The sequence below is a fragment of the Ambystoma mexicanum genome, chromosome 4p (genome assembly GCF_040938575.1).
Source record: "Ambystoma mexicanum isolate Mex_15411 chromosome 4p, UKY_AmexF1_1, whole genome shotgun sequence".
Lineage (NCBI taxonomy): Eukaryota > Metazoa > Chordata > Amphibia > Caudata > Ambystomatidae > Ambystoma > Ambystoma mexicanum.
The window spans coordinates 280065857-280092828 of record NC_090927.1 but is presented as its reverse complement, the minus strand read 5'-3'; the positions used below and the strand labels follow the sequence as shown (position 1 = coordinate 280092828).

General features: G+C 45.2%; 1 protein-coding gene across 1 annotated transcript in view; it reads left to right on the top strand.

Moving 5' to 3' along the window:
• The window catches only part of LOC138453202 (adhesion G protein-coupled receptor F5-like), a 1258340-nt gene that overhangs the window by 589856 nt on the left and 641512 nt on the right, over positions 1 to 26972 (top strand). The window contains exon 12 of the mRNA XM_069605829.1: positions 23053 to 23256. Coding sequence (XP_069461930.1) covers positions 23053 to 23256 — 204 coding nt within the window. The remainder of the gene's footprint in view (positions 1 to 23052; positions 23257 to 26972) is intronic.

Genomic DNA, 26972 nt, shown 5'->3' with positions numbered 1-26972 from the left:
AGAGGGACTCGTTTTGGCAATATGACAAAGTTGGGGGGCACAAATTCAAACCTATTTTTCGATATTACAAGCACATCTCTGCTGCAGGCACATTTCCCACTGAGCCATCTTACTTGCTTTTTAATCTTGCCTGCAGGCTGAATGCAATTCTTTGCAGCAGGCATACTACCTCTGCAGTTATTTTACTCAGGGTTTGGAACTCATGGGATGCCCGCAACAGTTTATAGTGACATTTTCGAATTACATAATGTCGAATGCAAAAATGTCAAAAAAAATGGCCGACATTTTTTTTTGAATGTCTTTTTCTTTTTATTTTCTGTTCGAAATGTTTTTTATTTATTTTTGTAAACCTTTTTTTAACGCACGAAAGCAAATAAAACATGTAAATTAAAAAATGACATATTCAGGAAAAAAAATTCGGCCAATTGTTTTCAACATTTTTGTCATTCGACATTATGGATTCGAGATATTAACTGGACACCGTCCGCAACAGCTATATTCCACTTAATTATATTATTTGGATTGGGAATTGGTGGGATTGAAACCTGTAACTTTCAGATTTCTCATGCGCCTTAACACTTGCCCAATAGTGACTTCATAAACTATTGTTCCTGCATAATAGATTTTCAACTGAAAAATACAGGGGAGACCAGGCATGCATTCAAAATATTGAGAGTTTTGCTTCAGCTCACACCTCCCCAGCAAACCACCAGATGAAAGTCTCTCAAGCACACAGGCAGAGACTTTGTTTGCACTTTCACACTTCTGCTCTGCCTGTACACAATCAAAATAGTGACGGCAGCATTGGCTTAATGATATTTTTAAAGGATAAATGTGACATTTATTTATTGTGCATTTGTAAGGTGCTTGTTGATCAAGTCAATTGCGTTTCAAAGCGCCCACAGGGCAATGTGGATGGAACATGGGAGTGAAAGGCATATGTATTAACAATGAAGAGAAAGGAAGAACGTGCAAGTGCAGAGAGAGAGAAGGGACGAGGTTTGGGGGGTAAGTGCTATGGGTTCCACAGAGGGAAGTGCTAGGGGGAGTATGTTTGCCCACAACTGTTAAGTGCCTGGCAGAGATCACTTGGTAAGATTGGTCAACTGCCAGTACAATAAGTGCAGGCCTGTAAGACAGGGCAGTGGGTGCCAAAAGGCAAGTGCTGGGAGTGGGCAGAGGCTGAAGGCGATTGGTGGGGGGAAAGGCCAGGACCCAGAAGGACACACAAGGGCCATGGTCACCAATCTCGGGGGCTGAGGGGTTTAGCATGGGAGGGAGAGGGGGAAGGAGGAGGTGAAAAGGAAAATCTTGAGGAGCTTCCGGAATTTGAGGAGATCTGGCTCAAGACAGAGAAGAAGGGGGAGGTTGTTCCAAAAGAGGGAGCGAGCCAAGAAAAGAGATCGGCTACCAGCTCGCTGTTTAGAGAAGCGTTTGACGTGCAGAGGCGCTGGAGGAGCGTAAAGATCTGGAGGGGAGAGTATTTGGTAAGAGCCAGTTGTAGATAGTGTGATTCCTGGCCCCAGAAAGCCTTATGGATGATGCAGAGGGATTTGAATTTGATCCTTACAGCAACCTGGAGGCAGTGGAGAGACTTTAGGACTGGAGAGATGTGACCCATGGGTTTAAGCCCCAGTATAAGTTTCTCAGCCCTATTCTGGATAAGTTGGAGGGGACATAGACAGGATGAGGGTAGATTAAGGAAATGGCTGTTGCAGTAGTCCAGCCTGGAGAGTATCAGAGCTCTAGAGACATTGATCTTCTGGGGGAAAGTTAGGAAAGGAAGGATTTCTTTGAGGAGGTGGAGTTGAAAAGCAGGCCTTCTTGGCAAGGTCATGGATGTGAGGTATGAGACGCCAAGGTTTCTGGCTTCAGATGAAGGAGAAGGGGGGGAGCCCATAGAGGGTGGCCAGAGTGAAGGGCAGAAAGAGAGTGCAGGAGTCCCAATGGGAAGGATCTCAGTCTTGCTGGCATTGAGGCAGAGATCATTGGATCATGCCTGAATGATTCCAGGTATGCAGTCAAAGCAATACTTAATGTATTTTGTAGGGGAAACTATTTGTCTACTAGTTATAATTATTCAGCAGAAGCTGAATATCTCATTTACAGCCAATCTATCTATGTGTTATGGGGGCCAGCAGTACAATGAGCTATACAGATGTATCGGTTGCTAAACAGATTCACTCAGGATAATTGCTAGTCTAAACACAATTAGACAGGATTATTGTTGGAATTTCAGGCAAAAAGTGTCAATATAGCCATTATGGGGGTCGGCAGTATAGTCAGCTATACAGATGTAGTGGATGTCAAAACACAAAAATGCATTCTAGATCATTGCTAGTCATGTGGTTAAACACAATGGGTAAGGCTAAGATTTTTACCTAGGATTTCACACCAAGAAGAATCAATCAAGCTATGTGTTATGGGGTCAGTAGTATAATTAGCTTTTCCAATACAAATTGTTGTGTGGGATAATACAATGATTCAATACAGCTCAGTGCTAGATGTTTATGGGCAGATATTACAAGCTGAACAGTTGTGGTAGGCATCTCGTAGGATCACAATCTCAAAGAGCAAAATCACACAATGGCAATAACTGATAGTGGGCAAGTTTCACATCAAAAGAATCTTAATGGCAAAGTCTAGTAGTGTGACAGATGAGTAGTGTTGCAAAAATATCCTTTCGGCAAAAGGCTATCACAGTGTCAAAGTATCACCAAGAGACGTCCCTTACCTTGATGTAGCTGTAGCCAAGAGCTAAGGCGCAAGGCAAACAGGCAAGCACCCTTAGCCTCTGCCTTTTTCCGGCTTCAAGGCTGCCTTAGTATAACTGTAGAAATAGGACTGGGGAAGGTTCATGTGACTTCCTCCGCCTATTAGATGCTGTTAGGCAGAAACCTGTGCAGTTCCCTCTGGGACCACTGCAAAAGATTTAAGACTACAGGTGTTTGGCAGTAAACCCACTTGGTAGCAGTCTGTACCACCCAGATTCACCTGGTAGCTGTGGCTGAGCAGTCAGACTTCCCTCAAGAAGAGTTAGGCAGTATACCGAGTATTCACAATAGGTCAAAAGAACACAGTAGAACAAGTAAACACTGACCAGAGCTTGGTGTAAAAGAGATATAATTATTTATTTAAAACCACATCTAGAAAAACACACAGGCACTAATAGTAAGCAATTCAAAAACACGGTCACTAAAAGATATACACTCCCTTAGAAGAATTTTAGACAAGACTTAAGTAAAGCCCCACTTATTTTCAGACAGCGGTGAGCGCTTAACGCAGATGGCACTCTAATAATTCGTTTTAAAAGGGAGAGAAAAGCAGAGTATAATGTGAAACAGATCCCAACACTTTCATAAGAACAAAACAAGAGAGGAAGGCAAGTAAAACCGTGAAGTTAGAGTTCAGAAGGCCGGATCCACTTTAAGAGGATCAGAACGAAATGTGTCCAAGGTCACACGGTTGAAGTGCACAAGAGTCTTGCAAAGGTTCAAAAAGAGTTGGACCAAAAGAAAGGGACCAGTTAGAAGGTCAAGGCGGCCAGCCCAGTCCAGAAGGTTAACGGATTATTATTACCTTGTAGCAATCTTTAGAAAGGGAGGCCTGGCGGACACGGTACCTTAAAGTGGTGAGAATACTCCAGCGGGGGCAGTTGTTCCTGGCAGCGATGCAAGTCGGTGCTTCGTCCGGGGGAAGAGAGGATCTCGTCGGGGAGGAAGACAGGAGTCCGTTGCACTGCCAGTGAAGAAACCAGCTGCGGAGTTTTCAGGTAAAAGGAGCGGTCCTTTTATTTGCGGTCCAGTGGTAAGTGGCTATCCGGTTGCCGGGGTGCTTGGCACGGGCAATTCGACCACAAGACGGCCTGGGATGCGAAAAGAAGAAGGTAAACTGGTTGTGCCCACCAGTCAGGGGAAGAAGCCTCTCCAGCCGGGAGATCTTCTGTCGTCGGGAAGTGGTGAGTCGGTTCCGCAGGGCTCCACCGGTGGTGTCGTCGTGGTGGGTCGGCTCAGCTTCTCCCTCGTCGGATTCTCAGGGTCTGTGGCGACTTCTGAAGTTCCAGTCCCCAAAGCCCTGCTTTTATGCAGCACACCCCCATTCACTCAGCCTAGCTGTCAATCAAACATGCTAAGTGGTGAGCCGGCCGGCTCACCACTTGGGCCAATCACACAAGAGTGCGACTTGAGTTACCAAGGTAACTCAGTCCAGGGTGCCTAAACCCCCTCCTGCACCCCCTGTGGTACCCAGACAGAGTGGCACCACTTTTGGAGGCTTCTGTGGAGAAGCCCACCAAAAAGTGGAACAAAGGGCTCGACTTGGGTTGGAGTCACAGAAGAGAACACAAACGTCATTTTAGAATCGAGTCCTGGCAAAAAATACCAACCGGCGAATTAATATTAAATAAATAAACCGGCGGTATGTTCGAGGCTATGAGAATTAAATAATTAAAGTTGGTAGCCTCGAACAATGGGAAAATCCCATAGGGATATACTCGCGGTCGAATATAAAAAGTAGTATCCACTGCCACCAGCCAAAACTCAATCAGGGAGGACGGAGACATGCCCCCTAGACTAACAGACCCGGGGCAATCGAATTGCCCCGACCAGTACGTCCACAATATGATGGTTTGTACTGGTTTCTGTTCATAATTTGGGACTAGTAAAGCCAATGGTGACTTTACATGCCCTGGGAGACAGAAGTCAGTCCCAGGGTATGGAGTCTATGGTGGGGTGTCACTATGACACCCCTGTGTTACTGCACAGAGGGTGCTGTGTAACACACATAGTAAAAACACATGAGACCCTATGGAGTAAAGGACCCCATAGCCCATAAAACACATTAACATTCAAAGGAACACCATAAATCATGTCCAAGAGTGGGAGAAAAAGAGTCTCACTCTTGGCAGGAGAAAAAAGCAAACTCCAGAAATCCAGCAAACCTGCTGGGGGACTCACTAGGTTAGGAAATTCAGCCTAAACAGAGAATTCTCCCTAACAGATGCCTGGATTTCTAAAAGGGATTATAGGGAGTGGAGTGCAAAATGGTTCATTGGAAAGTGAACTCTATTGTTTCACAGGCTAAAAAAACAGGGAAAAAATACCAATCCAGCTGAAAGCACAAAAAGGCCGTTTTTAAAGGGGAGGGAAAATTAAAATGCAACTTAAAACAAATCGGAAATACCTCAAGCAGGACACTAAATGTTTTTTAAAGGCTTAAACAAAGCGACAGAGCATTGGAATTCAAGCAAAAGAAATCAAAAACACCTCAAGCGGGACACAAATGGGAGGTTTAAAGGCTTACATATGGGTGGCAGCGGTCCAATTTAAAGTAGATGTAACTAAAAAAGCGTGCTTCACAGCAATCCATGCTTGAATATTTAAGTTTTATGCAAGACTCTTACATGCCGGACACAGGCCTCCTACAAGTGGTGACTCCATCAGCAGAAGAATACGGTGCAATCCCCTACACAACAGGGACCTTGTGATGCTGAATGGCAGGACTCAGGAAGTTATCTCAGGCCACTTACTTTCCCACTTGGGCATAGGATGGCCTCCGGGTTACATTTGTGATGTTTTTTAATGCTCTACAAGGTAACCAGCTTGAATAGAAAACCTAAGGAAGCTAGTGATCACTGTATCTTGATTGTAACATTTGAATCTGATAAGGGAATCAATCTGATGGGAAAACATATGGTGGGTTCATACAGTAAGAGCAAGGCAAATATAAAGAAATGATCTAAAAGAAATATGGAAAAAATGTATGATCGATTTAAATTACTAAAAATATATAATATACCCTTGGAATTCATCACCATGGACTTTTTTTTAGCACATGTCAAATAACTACTAGAAGATTTGGACATTTGTCCCGGCAAGATTGTGTCTCTTCAAAAAGAAATTATTTGCTCAAAGAAGATGATCCTGATATTAAGACTCACAAATGCGAGCTAAAGAGAGTAATTCAAGCAGCGCATCAGTGGACTCTGTGCCTAAAATAAAGAAAATAAAACAGCAATAGAAAAATGGGTTAGCATGTGTAAGGAACTCATGTTGGCAACAGTGAAGACAGACACACGTGATCACAGTTCAAGGGTGTTTATTAAACTGTAAATGCAGGGTGGAAAAAAGCTTAACCTAAACCCAAATCTAAGATGGGAACAACCTTCGACCATCAAATGAAAAATAATGCAGTCCTTGTGACGTCTTGTCAAAATAAAAGGCCTATACTAAAAAAAAACGATTGCCAAATCCTTACAACTAATTACAGAAAGAGTGTGCGATAGAAAGATGTTCACAAATAATAAATCAGGATGTTATTGCCAAGGGTCTCCCTTCCCCACATTTAGAGCACGGAAAAGGCAGATCTCCCCTGAGCACAGCACACACTCAAGTTTTGCCAAGAACGATCTGACGGTTCCATACCAGCGATCAGGGGCGTAAGAGACCCATAAAATCTGGGAGGGGGACACCTTGGGGACTTGGGCGGGGAGGGGCAGGAATTTCCTACTCGCAGAAACTCCTTTACATCTTCCCCCGTCACTGACATATGCAGTAGATTGTACAGGAGCTTACCCAAATGTATGGAAATACATTGATGTTAATAATATTCCTTCCACGGGCCTCGTTTTTCTCTTCCACCTCAGTTGGTGTGATGACCTGTTTCACTTCTTGTGTTTCTCCAGGTCTCCCAGCGATGGACCTTTAGAGAGATCTTTTATAATACTCTTGCCTGCGCTTTAAGTGCAGATGCTTTATGGAGTTTCACCAACCCATCCTATCCTATTCCACTTGAACCCTCAATGCTGGAACATGAGTGTGCCCCTTTACAGCAGTGTATGAGCTGCAATCATACCTCGGCACAAAGGTATTCACTGGATTTACATGGAGAGCAGAGCAATTGCTGTTGTGAATCTCGAGGCTCTGCTTTATTTTTTTCTGGGTCACCCAAATGGCTTATGGTGGGGTCTATTAAAACTTGTCTAAAACTCATTATTCAGCTTGTGGTGAGTACCAGCAATTCAGTTGCATCCCTATTTTAAAACAAGCGTTGGCAATGCCAACCATTTGGGTTTTAATGTAGGCATGGAAAAGGGACTTGCCAGGCATCGCCATAGTGGTATTCGGTATCCTCTGATGGTAGCAGCTGCAAAATGGTGCAAGTACCTGGACATTTAATGCCAGTGCCTGGCAAATGCCCAATACGTATGCACAAGCAAACACTTGCCATTGCTGGTTTTTAGCAGGACTTCAGTGAAGGAAATGCAAAGTGCTAAGGACTTCAGTAAAGGAAATGCAAAGTGCTAATAGAGTGGCTGAAGGCATCCCTGCATAAGACATTTGTATTACACCAGTAGTATGTTCCCAGCTTCAATTAAGTTATTAACTACACAGGGCTTTGTAGTATGATATGATATGGCATTCATAACACGCCTATACACAAGTGTTTTAAGGCGCAACGAGATAAGGGCAGTGGTAGAAGTGTACGAAAAGAAGTAGTGGAACTATGTTCCCTACTGGCCTGCACCGCTCCCCACAGACCCCATCGCCGCACCCCTCCCATGCACAATAAAAAAAAAAAAAACATGTGCCTGCTCTTTAAGGAAACGTCCAGTGCAGTGCATTGAAAGTGCAAGTTTCAACTTCTTCCTACACTTTTATTTTAAAGCAATACCATTCCGGAACGTTTTTTTTTTTTAAATAAAAGTATAGGAACGGTAAAACTTAATTAAAATAAGTATAGGAGCACCGCTCCCGACCGCTTTGACCACTGGGTAAGGAAGGGAGAACAGAGGGAAGAAAGACAACAATCCTACTAGGCCAGGTGTCATTCAGATCGAGCAAGTGCATGGGAATGGGAAGAGGGAAAGTGCGGAGGGGCTAGGGGGAGGGTACAGTGCAGTACATGGGATAATAAGATTAATAAACAAAGTAAAAGTAAGTCCAGCAGGTGGCAAATGCAAGGGTAAGTGCAGACAACAGGTGTCAAGTGCTGGTAGTGGGAATGTAGAGATATAGAAAACAGTCCCCAAGTGCGGGGGGTTTCCAGGAAGGCAGTGCAGGAGTGCGACTGACGGGGGCCTGGGTCCGAGATCAGAGGGTGGCCAGGTAACCAGTGCAGTTTCAGTATCAGCTAGGAATTCAGCAGGGGCCAGTTCCAGAGGGAGGCCGCAGCCAAAGAAAGAGATCTACCACCAACTTGTTGCTTGGAAGAGCAACAGTCCAGCCTACAGAGAACCAGAGCTCTGGAGACATTGAGCTTCTAGGGGAAGGAGAGAAATGGAAGAATACCTCTGAGAAGGTGCAGCTGGTAGTGAGACTTCATAGAGACATCAGAGATGTGAGGAGAGAAGGAGAGTGTGGCGTTGAAGATGACGCAGATGTTTTTGGCCTCACAGGTGGGAGCAGGAAGAGGGCTAAGAGAGGCCGGCCATAGAGTGACAGGAAAGGAGGGAGCGGGTGTGCTGATGAGGCGAATCTCGGTCTTAATGGCATTAAGGCAGAGATCATTGGCGGCACACCACTCCTGTATGGCAGGCAGACAGTCAGAGATTAAAGAGGGAGAAGGGGTGGCTGAGGGTAGCCTGAAAGTGAGCTGAGTGTCATCCGCATAGCACTGGAAGTTGGTGCAGAGCGCGTGGGCAAAAAGTGCTAGGTATTGGTTGAACAGCCAGGGAGCGAGGTTAGACCCCTGGGGAACACCACATTTAGAGATAGAGATAGAGATAGAGGAGAGGAAGGACCCAAGTTGAACCTGAGAGGGTCGATCAGAGATGAAAAAAGTCAGCCACGCCAGGGCCTGACCGGTCATCCCCAGGTTATCACAGAGACGGTTGAGCAGGATGGCATGGTTGAATGTGTCAAAGGCAGAAGAGAGATCAAGTAAGATAAGGACACGGGTGTTGGAATCAAGGTTGGAGAGCAGGTCTTCACGGATGTTCAGGAGAGCATGCTTTTGGTAGCTCTGAAGCCAGACTGATGATCATGGAGACAACCAACACATTCAGTGTGAAGATGTGAAGATTGAGCTGAGAGATGGCCAGCTTTTCCAAGAGTTTGCCCAGGAAAGGAGTGATGGAGATTGGGCGATAGTTAGCGGGGCAAGAAGGTTGGCATAGGGTTTCTTAAGGAGAGGGTGCACAAGGGAGTGCTTCTGGGTTGAAGGGAAGACTCTAGTGGCGAAGGGGCGGTTGCAGAAGTCAGCCAGGGCACAAGCCATGGAGTGAATGTGGTCCTTGAAGCCTTTGGAGGAACAGGGATGAACCTGTTTTGATGAGACTTTCATAGATCGGACTTGTCTTGAAACCTTGTCTGGGGACAACAGGGGAAAGGCAGAGAAGGAGGGAGGAGAGGTGGCCGAAGAAGGGCAAGAGGAAGAACAGGGAGCAGAAGGAGGAAGGGGAGAGGAAGAGAGAGAAGACAGGATGTCCTGAGTTTTAGAGATAAAATGAGAAGCCAGTGCCGTGCTGTGCAAACATCCCTAAGTCAATGGCTTTATCTAAACCCGAAGCACGTCCTATGACATTTCTGCCCTACACCACTCTCCCTGTGTTCTGGTCTTTCCTGGACCCCTCTCTCCCCTGCACACACTGGTCACCCCGTGCTGCAAACCATCCCCATCTTTCATCTGCATTCCGTTCTTGTTCCCATCTCTCCCCTCCCTTGCTCCTCTCATTTTCTGTTCTCTGCACCCTTTCAACCCTTTTTCACTTTGCATTCCCCCACTCTACTGCACTCCAGTCCCTCACTTCCCATTCTCCCATGGCCAGCACCTCAGAACTCTCATCTGTGCACTTACTCAGCACTTTCCCCTCAGTCTTCAGAGCACCCTCGATATCCTTGGGCGCTTTTCTACAACTATTAGTCATGCTTCATTGTCGTACCTCATTTTGGGTCTCCTGCAGGTCACTGTCAAGGCAAGGCCCAGCCAGTGTTGTGCACACATGCTTGTATTTATTATTTACACTATAATGATGCTTGCCGCTTGCCGAATGCTGCCCCCCCATACCGGCCTGCACTGCACTGGTCTGAGACCACATGTTTGCCTCACCTGCACTGTGTGCAGTGTCAGTATACATACACTCATCGCTCTGTGGTGATGAAGTCCAGGTATGGAACCAGCAGGAGGTTGAGGGGGGCAAGTGGATAATGGGGATTATAAGCCACTTCAACTTCCCCAAGCTAGTGCACTGTTATGGATGTGCTAAGGGAACGGAAGGGAAGATGGCAACATGCTTCTTCTCACAGCAACAGCATTAATACTGCATATACAATAGGGACCCTGGGGAGCTCTGGGATGCAAACACACAACACAATGGAAAGGAAACTGCAACCGAGCATGGACTGGAATGTGCACTGGCACGCAGGTCCATGGGGAAAGAGGCCCGCTAACAAGGCCATACAGTGCTGTCTCAGGTCAATGTCACCAGGTAAGTAGCACGATGTAAGTGACTGGCCTACACTTATTTTCGGGGTGTTGAGCTGTGGGGTCAGGTCTTTGTAGTATTTAAACATTAGCCTGCAGTGCAGGTCTAAGTAATTTCTAATTTCTGCATTCATGTAATGCAGACTATTCTTTGCAGTCCACACGATTTCCAAACGGTCATCTCCCTATCATGGCTTTTTAATTCCCAAAAGGCGCAGGTGGCGTGGCGGTGGTGGTGCTCTGACCTCACACTACACTTATGTTTCCTAAATCCGAATTCGAGCTCTGCAGAGCCTAAACAAGCTCCCCCCTGGAACCGGACCAACCACTCCCTGCGACGCACATCTTCCCTCAGCCAAAGCCACCACAGTACCGTAGTTGGGTTCAACTGCTTCAAATGAATCCACAGACGTGTGAGTACATCTCTTTGCTCCGGGAACAGGCTGAGGGAACTTGCATTTCACACCCACTTTTGTGGTCCTCACGAATGCCCTCATTATCGGGAAGACCACACTGCACAATGCTCCCCATTATGAGCTTCAACATAAACAAATAGCTTAATTTTCCAAACAATGGAGACCTTCCCAGAATAGCACTCCGGTGTATGTGCTCCAGGTATGTCACCACAAACCAGTTTGCCTGCGCCGACTAACAAAGAGTTCCACCAGCGGGTAAAAATCGATAAATATTGAATCCCGCTGAGGTGGGGGCTTTTTTCTGAAGTCGCGTAGGTTTACGATGCACTCGTGAGCACGTTGCGCAACACAGGGGTCTTGGTTGTTGATTTATCATTTATGTTCTGTAATGGGGCTATGCGAAACGTGAACAGTGCATGCAACACATCAGGGACCTATGTATTTTGCTCATTGTTTAAAAGTGCTAATTGCATGCACAGAACAGCCCAATTTAGCACTTGTGTGCTGTTGGGTCACCTGCATGCAATTTGAAACCTTCAGGATGCATGTGGCGAAGCCTGTCTTTTCCAGTTATCATGAAATAAAACGAGGTTTCGACTCTCAGGTTTTTCAATTCATGATGAAACATTAAGATGCCAGGATTCCCTGATCAGTTTGCAACGCGCTGCACATGTTTAGAAAATGTATAAATATGACGTTGGCACATTCCCCCTAAAAAATCCTCCCTATGTCGGCCTGCACTGCACCTGGGAGAGGGAGGCCATTTGACTTAACTTAAGTACAGTAGCTGAGGTCACTCTCAGCAGGAACATGCGACGCTGCCTGGCTTCTCCTTCGTTCTGGATGCTGAGGCTTGGCAGCAGTGCACTGCGCAGGGGCACGTACAGTTCCCAGACCTGGGCACGTTCCAAATGCACAGGCGCGGGGCACGCATGAGCAAGCAGCAGAAGTTCTTATTTTAGCTTGCTGCTGCAGACAGTCTGAAGTTAACTTTTACTTTTGCATGCATGACCAGGGATGTCATTTCACCCGAATGCCAGGGGTAGCGGAAGTGACATCACACAACCCTTGACCTCTGATGACATCACAGGAGGTGATGTCATTTGATCCCACCCCGAAGTGATATCGCGGGAAGCGATGGAACTCAACCTTTCACCCCTTGACAAAACAGGAAGTGGCATCACATAGCATTGTTCCTAAGTACACTACGATATCACTATAATGTGATGTACATTTCATACAATAATGGATCGCCATATGTATTGTTAGGATCAGTGTGTATAGACCCATATTACCAAATGACTGTGAATGCAAGCAGACGTCCATGGCCAAATTAAAATGATGTGTTATTATATAGTACTTAAGCTTAAGCGCTTTATATAGAAAAAATATACACCCAATATCACCCAACCTGTGTTAACGACCTCAGAAGGATGAAAGGATGAGTTGAGGTGTTTAAGAACAGACTAAATCAGTGACTCACCCCCTGAAGTGTGCCTGAAATGAACCTTTAATGAGTCTAGCAATTATTGTATAGAATTCCAGAAAGACACATTATTTGGTTTTCCTATTCTTTCTTATTTAGGATCAGTGCTGAAAGTGTTAGACTTGTGGCACACCTGTTCTTTTTTTTTTCTTCTTTTTTTTTAGAAGCCTGAACAAGAAAGCCAGCCACTCCAGAAGTAAAGAGCCACATGGTGCTGGCTACAGCCCAGGAGCTTGCATTACAAAAATAAAGCTACAATATTAATTAAAAAATGACACCTTTTAACCATTTTTTAGGGATAGCAAGGGAGACCTCAGAGGTCGCAGTTGCGACCTCTGGCAACCCCTAAATGACGTCCCTGCGCATGACATCAGCTGCAGACGCATTTTACATGCTGAAGTGACACAAATTCTGGGGGGATAAATTACATTATATCCTCCCCCACTTAAAATTGTGGGGGGATTTGTCCCTCCCTGCCCCCCTGTCCTACGTCCATGCCAGCGATCAGGCTCTTTGATGAGTAAGTCTATTTCAACTAAAGTCTCTTCAATTTGAGGATATGGCGTATTCAAAAATAAATAAACAATTCTGTTATATATATAAGTTGGGTGATGGCTTCACCACTTGGCCCGCTCCGCTGGGCGCAGAACCCTCACGAATCGTACACGAGCTCCCTCTTTCGGGCTCCGACCCCTTTCAGACGTCAGCCTCCCTCCTTCGGATTCACTATGGCTTTTCTTGCATTCACAAATCTTAATGTCTTTTTAAACAGTTCTTCAGGCTTCACCCCTTTTTGTCAGCATCCCTCTGCCGGGGTTCACTCTTGCCAACTTTTGCTAAACAGTTCACTGTGGACATCCCTCAGTTGGGTTCATTCCTGTCAACACACTGTTCATAGGGACTTCAGCCTTCGCCCCTTTTTGTTAGCATCCCTCCGCCGGGTTCACTCTTGCCAACTTTATCAATCGTGCCTTTCTCATTCAATTCTTACAATGCATGATTCACTTCCCCCATTCTTACAATACAGGATTTACTTCCCTTCATTTCAAAATCATCTGTTGGTTAAATAATTTCAACTGTACAGAGGAGTTTACAAGACCCTTGTATTACCACTTTGACCCCCTTTTCGCCTTTTCCTTAGACCTTCTGGTTATCGCATTTTCAACAACCAGGTAATTGCCAGACCTTCTTGAGTGAGCACCCACATGGTGCCGGAATCCTCTGTTTCTGGTTTTCCCCCTTCTAGCATCAATAGCTCTTTATACATTCACAGTTCAATTGGCCGCTTGCTACTTTTCGTTCAACACAGTTCGGTTTCTTATCGGTTCTCCCTTTGACTCACCGGCTGTGATGAATCGCTTGGCTTTCCTTCTCTTTGGAGTCAGGATTGGTACCACGGAGTCAAGCGTTTCTCCCTGGCTTGGTTATCAGCAGAGGGTCTCATGTACCATTGATATCTGCTGCAACACATGCTGGCTATTATTTGCAGTCTTACGATTCCTTCTCCTGAGGTTTCACAGGCCTTGATCGGAAAGGGCAAGGTCACTTTTTTCCTTGTAACCCTATGGTGTGTGCCCTCTTTCTCCTCCTCTTGAACTGCTGTGCTGAGTTAGCTCTCACTTCGTGCTGTCTGCCTTGCTCGTTCTGTGCTCCACCTTTTATCCCTGTGGGGAAAGGAAAGTGCCGCCAGGAGTGTGTATTTCTGATTAATTGCCTGACTCTGCCTGACCCTTGAATGGGGACATGTCAGGTAAACAACTCTGGGGTTAGTCTGCGGTCTTCCACGGGATAAGAAAGGGTTTGTATCAAGGGAAATTATATTCTTTGTCCTAGGGGGGTTGGTAAATTCAGAAGGGTGAGATTGGTAGGGTTTGTGAAGCAAACGGGAATGACCGGGATTATTATCTTGAAATAAACAAGGGAGTTTGTGGGAATAGTAGTGTTTTATCTGAGCAGGTTGGGAATGCAGGCATAATAATCAGAGGGACAGGAAATAGAATAACTGGCAGTATACGGGTAGGATGTGGAAAAACAGGAATTCAGAGAGAGGTGGTTTCTGGATGTAACTGCATTTGGGGTTTTAGGGGATTTGTTATATTTGGGCAAGAGAGGTACGACAGGAGGAAGGGGATAGATGTATTAGAGCCTGCAAAGGCCTCAGGTATCTCACCCTCCTCTCCTCCTTCTTCCTCGGTACAATACCGAGTCTCACCTGGGTTATTTCCCCCAGCAGGCTTCCCTACCCAGGTTATCCTCTCTTTTCCTCCCGCTCCTATGGTTGGGCTCAGAGAATATCGACCATTCCCAGGCCACCTGAATAAGGATTTCCCGAGGTCTGCTTGGGAGAATACCCTCAGGTTTCTCACACATGTACAAACAAAAAAAACCTCCACCAATACAAGATTACAATGTAGTAGTAGTGGTTGCTAGAAACGATCATCAACCATCCTGGTCCTGCCTAAGAAAGAGAAGCATTAAAATCAGCAATCAAACAAACAAATTGCTATGGTATGAGAATAATATATAACCTCCACATTTAATGGTGGTCTGTTACCTGCAGATAAAGTTTTAATCAATAATGAGAATACCTGGGCAATAGAGATTTCGGAATACAGCATGCTTGAGGAATTGCCATCAGGCAAGGGTGAAGAAGTCCTAGTGTTTTTTTATTTTTAGTTACTAATAAAATTACGTGGGTAATTTCAACTCAGAAAGGGCTGCTAACCAGATTCCCCTTTCATAAGCTCCATGCCAAAAGTATAGTATGACCTTGTGCCCTGCTGTATCAATATCCCAATCTGCAGCACCTGCTCTACTGTGGCACAGGGCACGCTCAGGTCATAGGTGCCCTCTTGACAGCTGCATTGTCAGATAAAGTTATTACAGTGCTGGGGCTGCATCTAAGATATGCACCCCTGTTTTAAAAACTATGTAACTATGAGGATGTGTCCCTGGTGACACGTTAAAGTGTAATTGTAAGCTACACCTGAGTTTGGGGACTGGTGGCCAGGACTGTCATAATTATCCAAGCCACATCCATTTGATGTCTCACATATGTGAGCCCTGTGCGCACAGTTCAACTGTGGAAGGGTTATGTGTATTCCCCAAAGCCAGGCTGTCCTGCTACTACCAGCAAGACTGCATCCATGTGGGTCGGCTCTTTGTTCCTTTGTGAGGGCAGCACCCAGGTGTTAGGAGTAGCCTCACACCTAGGTGCTGTGTACCAAAAGGCCTTTGATTCTATTGCGGAGGGAATGGGATAGTGTTAGTATAGACATTGGGAGCCCATTTTAGCTGGAGGAAGGTTCCACCATCTAGTTGTCTGTTCCTCTATGTTTCCTTCATCTCCCCTCCTCCCCCTGTGCCACAAAGCACTACGGGTGTGCAGTCAGAAGGCAAAATTTCACTTGTACCAAGTGCAGGGACTGTAACCTTAAAGAAGCCTTGCTTTAGACCAATCACCTGTAGACATTTGCCATTAAGAACTGGTCTGTCCCCACTTCTTTGAATCATCTGTAGACTTCAAACCTTCAGGAAGATTTTGTTGGACCCTGTTGGGAGAGCAGACCTTTCCAAACTCCTCCGAATGTGAGGTGAAGGCAGGTGTTCCAAGGATGAGGCAAGCTTTGTCGCCTACCCATCCCCAGGGACAATTGAGTGTGAATCTGCTGTTGGTCAAGATCTGCATCTCTGCCAGCCACACTGCTGCCCTGGTTAGGGCCTGAATTCAGCTACTAGGTTAATGTGTATTCACTTAATCACAGCAGGGTTATGTAGAACACAACAGACAAACACGATGTTGCACATAAAAGCGGACCTGTACAGGAATATCCTGGTTGCGTGGTCAACGTATCTGAAGTGCGACAAGATGAAAAACCTCAGCTCAAATAAGCTCTTGGTGACCCTTTGTGCTTTGTTACACATGTGCTCTGTAAATGGACCCCCTGAAGGGTGCCATGAGAAAAAGACAGAGAGGACAACCAGCATCACCGATGTGAAAAAGGACATGACTGTTATTATGGTAATATGGGTGCTAATTGAAGGGTACAGAGAGAGCTATCACATTGCTGTTATTGTGGGCACCCTGTAATGGTCAATTTGTGGGTATGTAGTTTTGGGCCCATGCATACATGAGCCCAACATGGATTGACTATGCATGCACATAGTGAGTGTGTAGGGACTGAACATGTTTTGTATAGACTCCAGCTTGCAATGGGGCACACCTTGTTGATCACCAAAACATGTAGCTGCCATGTGCCAAGCTTTTGTGCTAAACCACAAGATTATGCTGATCGTCTTGTCACTCTCTCCGCTCATCATTGTTGTCTTTTTCGCATCCTCAATCATATGCTTATAGCCCCACTCCCATCCTTATCTCTCATCTTCTCTTACTGGCTGTGAGCTTGCTAACTAATTCACCTCTTAATTGTCTCGTCTTCATGCTTTATTTCTAAACAAGGCATCCTCAAACTCCACTGTACCCCATAATTCCGCTTCTCCTTCTACTATGACTTTGTTCTCCACTCTTTCTGAGCCAGATCTTGCTATTGACCTATCTCAAGCTCACCCCACTGATGAACCTTCTCATCCCATTCCTTCATGCTTAATTCCTAAATTCCACCCTTCTCTTTTGTCTTACTTAACTATTCTCTGTACTATCTCCCTGTCCTGGGCCATCCTTTCCTGCTGAATTCGAAATTGCCACTGTTCTTCTGATTCTTAAAAAAGATACACTTGATCCCTCTCTTCCCCTCAATTACTGTCCTATCACTTTTCTCCCATTCAACTCCACAAATCCTAGCATGAATCCAGGTCTCTGCATATCTAATTGGCTTTACTCATTCCCCCCGGCCCCCGTCGCCCATCAATCTGGCTTTTGTTCTCATCACTTAACTGAGACTGCACTTCTATATGTTACCAACTCTCTTCTTTCTACTGAGCAGAGCTCTATATTGTTTCTCCTTGATCTGTCAGCAGCATTTGACACTGTTGACCACTCTGTTCTTCTCACCACTCTTACTTACCTAGGTTCCCAGAAAACTGTACATAACACGTTGTCATGATGCCTACCCCCGGACACCAGGACCAAGCCCATCAGCTCCGGGAGCAGGCATCCAGACACTTATTAAAACCCCAACAGCCCCGGCTGGGGGTTGTTTGGGTTCAGTCCTGGCGCCTTAGGCGCCAGGCTCATCATAGGAATCAGTCCTGGCGCCTTAGTCTCATAGACTTTACTTACCTGATGCAGACCATGCTGCAAGGGACTCCAAGCCAACGTGAGGCCTGGATGGGACTATTTTATTACATTGACTATTTTTTACTCGGGCATGGTTCTGGGGAACTTCTTACCTGGAACTACTTTGGAGGCTATTTAAACCACGCTCGAACAGCAGCACACGCTTCGCGTTATTCTGCATCCAGCAGCGTAACGCTCACCGTGCCTGCAGCCAGCATCCAGTCTTCTGCCACGCCCGCCTCGAATCTGGAGCTCCTAAAAACAAGAGGAAAGAAAAGGACAAGTTTAGAAAACGAACTATTTTCGAATTCCTCACCTGATTCCGGATCCATCTCGCCTCCGGACCTGGAAAGAACATCATTTCAGTACGCGTCGCATCTCCAGCTGCAGCGCAGCGCCATACTCACCAGTCCTCGCAGCATCTTCCGATTCGGCGCTGCCTCCATCATTTCTTTGCCGAACTCCGGCACCTGGGGGACAAAAGAAAACAACAAGGTTCGCCGAGAAAACCAACAAATATAACTCTTATCACCATAGACTTACCTGATTTACCACCAGATGCATTATTCTATAACTCTCCACATCTTCATGTGCCGCACCTGCAAAGAGAGAGAAAACAACACGTTAAACACGTGCAACATTTACCGGACAGCGTCGGGTAATACAGACTCTTACCTAAGCACCACCAGCTACCACGACAGCATCTTCTCACGATCTCAGCTGCAAGACAAGGAAGGAAGGGGGGACAAGAGTGAAACATCGGACATATTGAACTCTATGAACTTGATACTTACTGGTCCTTTCCAGGAACCTCTGAGTCAATACTCTCCGGAACTCTCCCAGGCCTTCAAACCAGTGAAGTAACTGGCATCAACGCGCCCCTGCAATCTATGCGGGATGAAGAGCACTTCTTTCAAGAGTATAAGGTGAGATTGCTGAAAGGGCACTTCGGAGTGATAAGTGGGGAGGACTGTGGGGGGTGCCATCACTTGAATCCACGGGTGGCTAAGTCCATCTCTCCACTTGCAGGAGAATACTTCTACGGGTCAAGCATACAAGATTCGGAGGGCCAGTCCAGTAAGTCATCTCTGCACTACGCATCACATTGGTGGAGACCGCAGTCGTCCGGGTCCGACCGACGCCCCTGTGGGAGCCAGGAGAGCATAACACACGTTCCATTACTTCCTTGCAAATTATTCTATTTAGTTAGCTGGGACGCTCCACTTCTCCTACTACACCTCTTAAGATTGGTGTACCCCTTCAACCCGTTATTTTCTCCCTTTATACTATTCCACTCACTTCCATGATTGCTTCATTTGGTTTTTCTTATAAGTTCTTTGCAGATGATTTACAAATCTTTCTCTCCACTTCTCGTTCTGATTTCTTCTCTCATCACTTTCTAACTGCTTTGTGGCCGTCCGACTATGGATGACCTCAAATTATCCTCATCTTAACCCAACTAAAACAGAAGTTGTTTTCTTCACGTTACTCTCCATCTCCATCCATGCTTTCGCCCTTCTATTTTCCTTCCTCCTTCTTTTCTATCTGTCTCCCAATCCGCACAAAGGTCACCCTTTAGCCTGGCTCTAGTAGACCTCCCCAAAGTCCTGTCTCCCAGATGAACTTTTACTAGGAAGACACAACACAAAAAAACTACTCAAAACTTAAGTGTCGGTCTAAGACACTATTGTACAGTATCTGTTGCCCTATGTTAGGTGTAGATATGTACGCACCTCTTCTCTCCTGATACATGTGATATTGTTTTGTATGCATTTACAATGTTTTGCACTGAATAACCAATCTGCATGAAGTAATGCCTTTTGGAAACTGCCTTTCTTGATCAGATAATCCAGATTGTTGGGAGAACATTGTAACTGTACTAATTTAGCTATGGTACAGTGTGAATTGTGATCTGTGAACCCCCCCTCTTTTTCTGCTTATGGTGGTCACAGAATGTATGTTTATATTTATGTGAAAAATGAGTAATTTGTATACTCGTGCAGAGCAAATTAGCTACGTCTAACCTCTTGTTGTTTCTATATAGGTCAACTACTGGCCACAGATAAACTTTATTGCCTTTAAGAAAAATCAACAAAACAATATTAAAAATAGTGTCAGCAATATGTAAAACTGACCTATATTACCTATGCTGAGTGTGTAGTTGTACTTTACACAGCAGCGGATTACATGGCAAAAAATAGTATGTTGCTTGTATGCCGTATATTTGAATAAACCTGCATTTGAATGAGTTGCAACTGAAATGAATTTTGACAGGCAGGACCTCTTTCTGTTCACATCCCAGTCCGCACACAGCTTGAGGGTATTTTTTGATTTGTCACTCTCTTTTGTCCCTCATATCTCTGCTATTGCCCGTACTTTCCGTTCTCAACTATTTAATGTCCGCAACACACGTCCATTTCTATCCTTCTAAGCCACCAGGCTATTGATTATTGCTCCAGTATTTTCTCTCCTTAATTACTGTTCAGTTCTTCTTGTTTATCTTCCCGCTAATCGACTTGTCCCCTTGTGCTCCATCTATAATTCTTCTATTGGTCTTCTGTTTGCTATTCCCTCCTGCAACTCCATTCCGCCTGCTCTATCTTTTCTTAAAGGCTTGCTCTTGCCCTCTTGCTTGCGCTTTAATTTCTTACGTATTGTATTTTGATGCTTACATGGCTTAGCTCCAGCCTAGTGCTCAGATTTGGTCTCCGTCCCCTATTCCCTTCTCACGCATTGAAATCGGAATCTCACTTTCTTCTATCTGCCCCTCGTCCCCATATACCCTATCTCGTTCTCGTACCTTTTCCTTGCTTGCACTGTGAATCAACTTCCACTTACTAGCTGGTCACTCGCTTCTCCTTCACTCTTTCTTTTTCTCTCGTTTAAATCACTATTTACTTTCAGTTTTTTTCTCATAAAATTGAAATTCCTTATTTTTTAAACCGTTGAACGCTTGTAAAGCGATTTGGCATAAAGATCTATACAAATGAAATGAATACAAATACAAATGTGCGGATCTGGGGAAATTGGCATAGACATCAGTGAAAACACCCCAGCATCCTGCACATTGACTGGTGGCAGCTGCGGTATACAAATGCAACCGCTTGTGGTGGGCGGGGAGCAACAGTGATGAGGTTGGAAGCGCCTAGCATCTGTGCAAATCTTTGTGCTTCATAGAAAATGAATGCTCCTGTCTCGTTTTCTCCAGAGATTGTGGTACAGTGATGAGTTGTTTGCTGCGTGGTTTCAAGCACGCCACTAATCAATGTCGTAAGTGTGACAGGATGGGCTATAAATTGCCAGCTGCCATACTACTAGTTTTCTGGAAAGAACCGATGGCAAAGAAATACAGGGCTACCAACATTTTCACATGCACCCTGATGGCATGGGAATGTGCAGCATTTGGTGAATTTATGATCTCCCACCCACTCCTCTATCCAGTATCACAGGAGGAGTGAAACAATACTGATACAAGACCTTGTAGCCTAACATACCAAAGAGGAATAACCTCTCCGTCTGTGGCCTCCTCTGCTATGGGCAGCCGCATCAGCTCCAGCTGCATCCTCCTGCCCCAAGGCAAGGTGGTCAAGCTCACACAGGGACCATTTTATGGCAGGAGCAATTTGTTGGTATAAGGCCTGTCTTTTGAATTGCAAAGGTACTGGCTCAGTCAGTCTCAGGTGGTGTGGGCAGTTTGACTGGATGTGTGACCCCAGGGTGTGTTAGTTGCAGAGCACCTGTAGGCCTATGCTTTAGAAAGGGTCTGCAACCTTTGGCTCTACAGACATTTTAAACTAGGACCCTCATCATGCCTAGCCACCAAATGTAATGGTGAGGGATTATGTGAGTAGTAGTCCCAAGCATCAGAAGAGTCGCATATTGCAGACCTAGGCTTCAGAGGGTGGGTTTCATGATGCTTGATTTGTCACTTTCTGCCTTTCAGAGTGTGGCTTGCATATATCCATATATGTACATGACAGAAATAGTGATATTAAATATTGGGCGGGAGGATGGTACAATGTGCTTGTCGTGAAAGTCAATCAACAGCAAGCAAACCTGTTCCTGCACTGAGAGGCGAGACTCCGGAATGAAGTGTGATATAAGAACCCAATTTAATAAATATATGTTTTCATTGTAGGCATTAAACATGTGCCGATCTGATTTCAGGGGCCAGTGACCACTCATGTGGCTTACTTGGAATGTTTGCTTGCATATATTGGTGCTTCTCATTTGTTTTGCTACTGATTCATGTTTTCTTAATGTTTTCAGTATTTTAATCCCTATGTGTAATGCCAGAAATTCTGCCAGTGGCGTTACTTCCTTAATAGGCTACGCTTTCCAATTGCACTTAAACCTTCCATTGAAACCGGTCTAGGCCCTGTTTGAGAATCAGTGGAAGTTACACTGTTGGAGGTTGCACAATATTGTGGACCCAAGTCATACTTATACAATTTTTTGTCTTGGTGAATCGGACCTGTGTATACTGCAGACGGTGTGTCAATCCGAAACTAGAATAATCATCCAAAAGGGAGAAATACATTTGGATAGGAAGGGGAAAAGTTGGTAAATGTTTGCTCAATTCAAACTCTTGAATACAGGTGAACCAAATAATGGTATTTCCATCATAAACATCTACAAAGTTGCTTCACAGGTACCCAAACTGTCGTGTGTTTGCAGCGCTGATAGTAAAATAAGGCAGATTTCCAAGGAGCACCTTGGCTTCATGTTAACAGATTGCCTTTTTGAGCAGGCTTGGGTCTTTGGGCAGGGCTCCTGGGCTGTATTAACATTTGGCAGCATCCCAGGCTATTTCACCCAGCCTGCCCCACTTCTGCTAGTGGTACCGGGTGAATGATAACACCGCCCAGTACCTGCGGAAATTTGTCATAAAATAAGTGGCAGCAGAAAACATGTCAGTACCAACGCTCCCGCCAGCTAGTCCGCTACTGCCCATTCTGGAACAAAGCCCTTAGTCCATTTATTTCTTAATTATAGCTTCAAAGGTTTACTATCCCACACAATTCTGCAAAATACCAAGTTCATTATGGCTTTATAGCATCTATTTGTACAATGTATTACTTATAAAAAGACACATGTTTGAATTGTAAGATTTGGTACCCCCCAAATGATACGAAAGTAAACCATATGTGTTACTACCCTGCCCCCATGCCCAGCGCAGTTAATTGTTTAAGCCCTGAAGCAAGGGTGGACATTTTATTTTTCTCTTGAATACTTTATCCATGCATGTATGTGTGCCATAAACATTTCAATTCACCCATTTGTCCTATGGACAGAAACCCATATGTCTCACAGTCCATACTCCAAAGCCTGAGGCCCAGGCTGAGGCCGGGGGGCTTGTCACTCCCCTTGAGTATTGCAGGCATTTTATTTGCGCATTTACTCGTTATCACACTAAATGTCACACTGCCAGAAGTGTATCTGCACAGATTTGGTTCAGAGATGAATAATCTAGTCATGTTTTGTTTTTGCAGCAAACGTAACCATAGATGGGCCCCGTCTTATATCCGAACAGGACACATTACAGCTGACTTGTACAAGTACTCCGGCGCATGACATAATGACATGGCAATTTGAAAATAAAGCAGGAACTACGAAACTGACAAATGAACTTCAACAATTCTGCAGCAGCGGCAATAAAACTCTTACTATACCGAAGGCGATCTCGTATTGGGAAGGTGAGTAGTTATGTTGTACAACATTGTGTCTTCGTTGTGACAATAAGTATCATGGTACAGAAGTAAAAGAGATTTTTTGGTCACCCAATTCCACATGCTTTGGATTGCATTTTTGCTCTTCTAGAACTCTTTTTTTTAAAACTGTATTTAATCGCTTATGACCCTGTATTTGAATTGGACATTGGTTGCCTATGACCCTTTTGCGAATTTGGTCTCACAGGGCCCTGTGTGTTTTTCTTTAATCGCAACATTTTCTGGTCACCTAGAACCCTGTTTTTGTTTAATTTGCATGTTTTGGAGAACTAAGGTCCTGTATGTTTCACCTTTAGTGTTTGGCCGCCTAGAACCCTTTCTTTTGTTTTTCGAATGGCATGTTTTGGTTGGTAGGACCCTGTGTTTCTTTTTTTCATATTGCAGTGTTGGTCAATTAGGAGCATATGTATGTTTTTATAACAGACATTTTGATCACCTAGGCCCCTGTGCTTTCTTTTTAACTTTCCACTCCCCTTCCGCCTCTTCATCTTCTCATCTCATCCTCTGCTGTTCTCTGAAACGTCACTCAGGCTGCTCCTCTCTCTCCCATAGTCCACCCACTATAAACTCATCTACCCTAGGCCTCTCCAGTCATCGACTCCAAGAACTACCTCCTATATCTTTGCCACATCTACTGAACTCACACTGGGTCTCTAGAACACCCGGCCCCTCTGCCAAAAAGCTGCTTTCTTACTTATCATTTTGATTCCCTTCACTCGGGAATCTCGGTGACGGATGCTACTAACACCTGGTCGGTCCGCTCATGTCGGAGCCACCTTGGCACTCTTTCACACTGACGTTGCCTTTTCATCTCACTATCCTTGTCCACTGGAGGTATTGGTTCCTGATTAGAAATTAGGTTCCATAAGTACCACTTCCCCCCTCCTTTGAGCATATTTCGGTCCAACTCCTCCCTCCCTCTCCTGCTATCCTTCACATATGCCAGCCAATTGGCACTCTCCACTTCTTCTTCTCTGGTCTTGAACTCCTACTTGAAATGTTCCCAGCTGATCTAGCTATTAAATTGCACAACCACAACCTCTCCAATGTGTCTATGGTCCAATAGCTCAAACTTGACTCCACACTCTCTGACATTTCACGGTATCAGGTAATAATATCGCCATATATATGGTCGCTGTAAATAATATCGCCGGGAAAATGTTGTGGCGATATTATTTGGGTGACCAGGGGCAAAAAAAAAAAAAAGTTTGGGGGCTGCGGGGGTGTCTCCCGCATGTTCCATGCAATAATGTCGCCACAAAAAACGGCCATTTTTCGGCGATATTTTTGCATGGCGAGATTTTTGTGGCGACATTATTACATGTAACCCATTTCGCTAGTCCACCAACATAACGTTCCGTATCCACATCTAAGGAAACTCTATCAAAAACATATTCCTACCTTCCACCATGGTCTCCTCTTCCCTCACAGTTGATCCTTCTCCGCTGGCCACTCCTATGTTCACTTCACTCTCTGCAATCCTCTGCCTTACTTCCATTCCCTTCCCTCATGTATCACTAAACATAAAGACATGCCTGACTCGACGGTCTCTTTCCTCAACCAAGTAAATATCCTGCTCTAAGCTCTCCCTCCTCCACTTGGCCCTTCCATTGATCTCTTCTTTACTGAACTCAGCTCTGCACTGTCCACCTCCTACAATGATCACTGCTCTGCTGTTCCTTTGCCCCCTTCTGCCTGCATCTTCAATCATGGACCTCCCCAGCCATCCAGATGCTGAGGACAACCAATTGTCACTGGGATCGAAGCACAATTCTTCTTGCTTTCTAAAAGGTCTCTCTTAAAGCAGTCAAATCCTCCTATCATTATAATCTTGTTTCCTCTCACACACTCAGAAACTATCAAGACCTCAGGAGTCCATGCATTCATCCTAAGAGCAATTCAGTTTCATTCTCTCACTCTCTGCCTATGACTTTAACTCCTACATCTCCGCTAAAATCACCAAAATACTGGACACCCTGTCGGCACTTCTGTCACTCCTACACCCTCCCTCATTCTCCTCTCATACCACCTTCCCTATGCCCTCCTTTTTATCCCGCTTTCCCTCACCTCTCCTGCTGTACTTCCACCAATCACTCTGCCAAAAAATCCTCCACTCCAATCAACCACTTTGAACCACAAAATGTTAAGGAACTTGCAAGTGGCACCTGCACTCACGTCTCCGCCTTATTCAGTCTCAACTGGTTTTTTCCCAGCCTATTAAAAACCAGCCACTGTCACTTATCTCTTAAACAAACTAACTTCTAACCCCAACACCCACTCATTCTTCAGACCGGTCCTTCTTTTTTCAACCACTTGAAATCCCTAAAATCGGAGCCATCAACCACAAAGGGCCCGATTTACATAATTTTCTGCGTGCTGAAAAGTGACTGCACACTGTTCAGTGCGCAAAACTTCTTTTGTCTATTCATGGAACCAACTGTGCATGCCTTTCCGGGAACTTGCAGGGACTCTGCGCAGGTCCTTCATGGCTTTGCATACAGTGGAGCAATTTGCCTGACACTCCACGCAAAGTGTGGGATGGGCCTAAATAGAGAAATAAATAGGGGGCGGGACAGGCATGTTCCCCATTAACCCATCGAAATGAGGAAGAACGTGGGAGTGTTGAGGGACGGGCTAGGCAGTGTTCTCGTGCGCCCAGTGAAGCGCAAACCAAACCAAATGCGTATGCAGATTAGCGGGGTGTAGCCGTCATTTACCGGGGTTCGCACGTAGATTTACCGGGGGTCGACTTCAGTTACATGACTTGTAACTAATTTTTTCGGGGTGCTGTTAGGAGTTACAGGGGACCGTATGCAGTGTCACCGGGGTTGCTCCGTTGATTGCGGGGGGATGGCCCGCAGTATTGATGGGGTGCATGATCGCCGGTAAGCAGACTCCGCAAAGGTTGCTATATGTGGCTGGATTTGCTTTTCATGTGGGCGTGTCTTGGGCGTTTCGGATGCTACTTGCGCCTGGAGTTATTTTGCGGTTGAAATTCCATGAATATGCAGAACGCGCATAATATGCTTTTGCGTTCAGGTACACGTAAAGTGTTACGTGCAGAGTACTTTGCAGGCTCTATGCGCTTTTTGTGTGAATCAGGCCCATAGTTTACTATCTCCAGGTACATTGACTAGCTGACCCCTTCCAATATGGATTCTGGCCCAAGCACTTCACTGAGACTGTTCTCATCCATGTCACCAATTCTCTTACCACAGTCCACTGCTCCCACATATCCTACATTCACATCCTTCTAGACTTTTCTGCTGCATTGATCACCATGGAGCAGTCCTCCCTCCTTCAAACATTTCCTCTCTTTTACTTAAAGGACACTGTACTAGACTGGGCATCTTCATATCTCTCTGGCTGTGGCTTCACCATCTGATCAGACTCCAACACCTCCATTCAGAAAGCCCTCCAAGTGGTGTTCCTCAATGTTGTAGCCGAGGTCCACCTTGCTTTACCCTCTTTACACCTCCTTCAGCAAACTCATTTCCTCCTTCTGATTTATCTATCACCTATTTGGCAATGATAATTAAATCCTCTTCTCCCCACTCTTCACCGCTGCAATTTCCGAACAGACAACCAACTGATAACTTCCACTTACCACTGTATGGCTTTATGCTGCCTCATTCTCAACGCCTAAAAAACGAATGTCACCTTTTCCCATGCCGATAATGCCA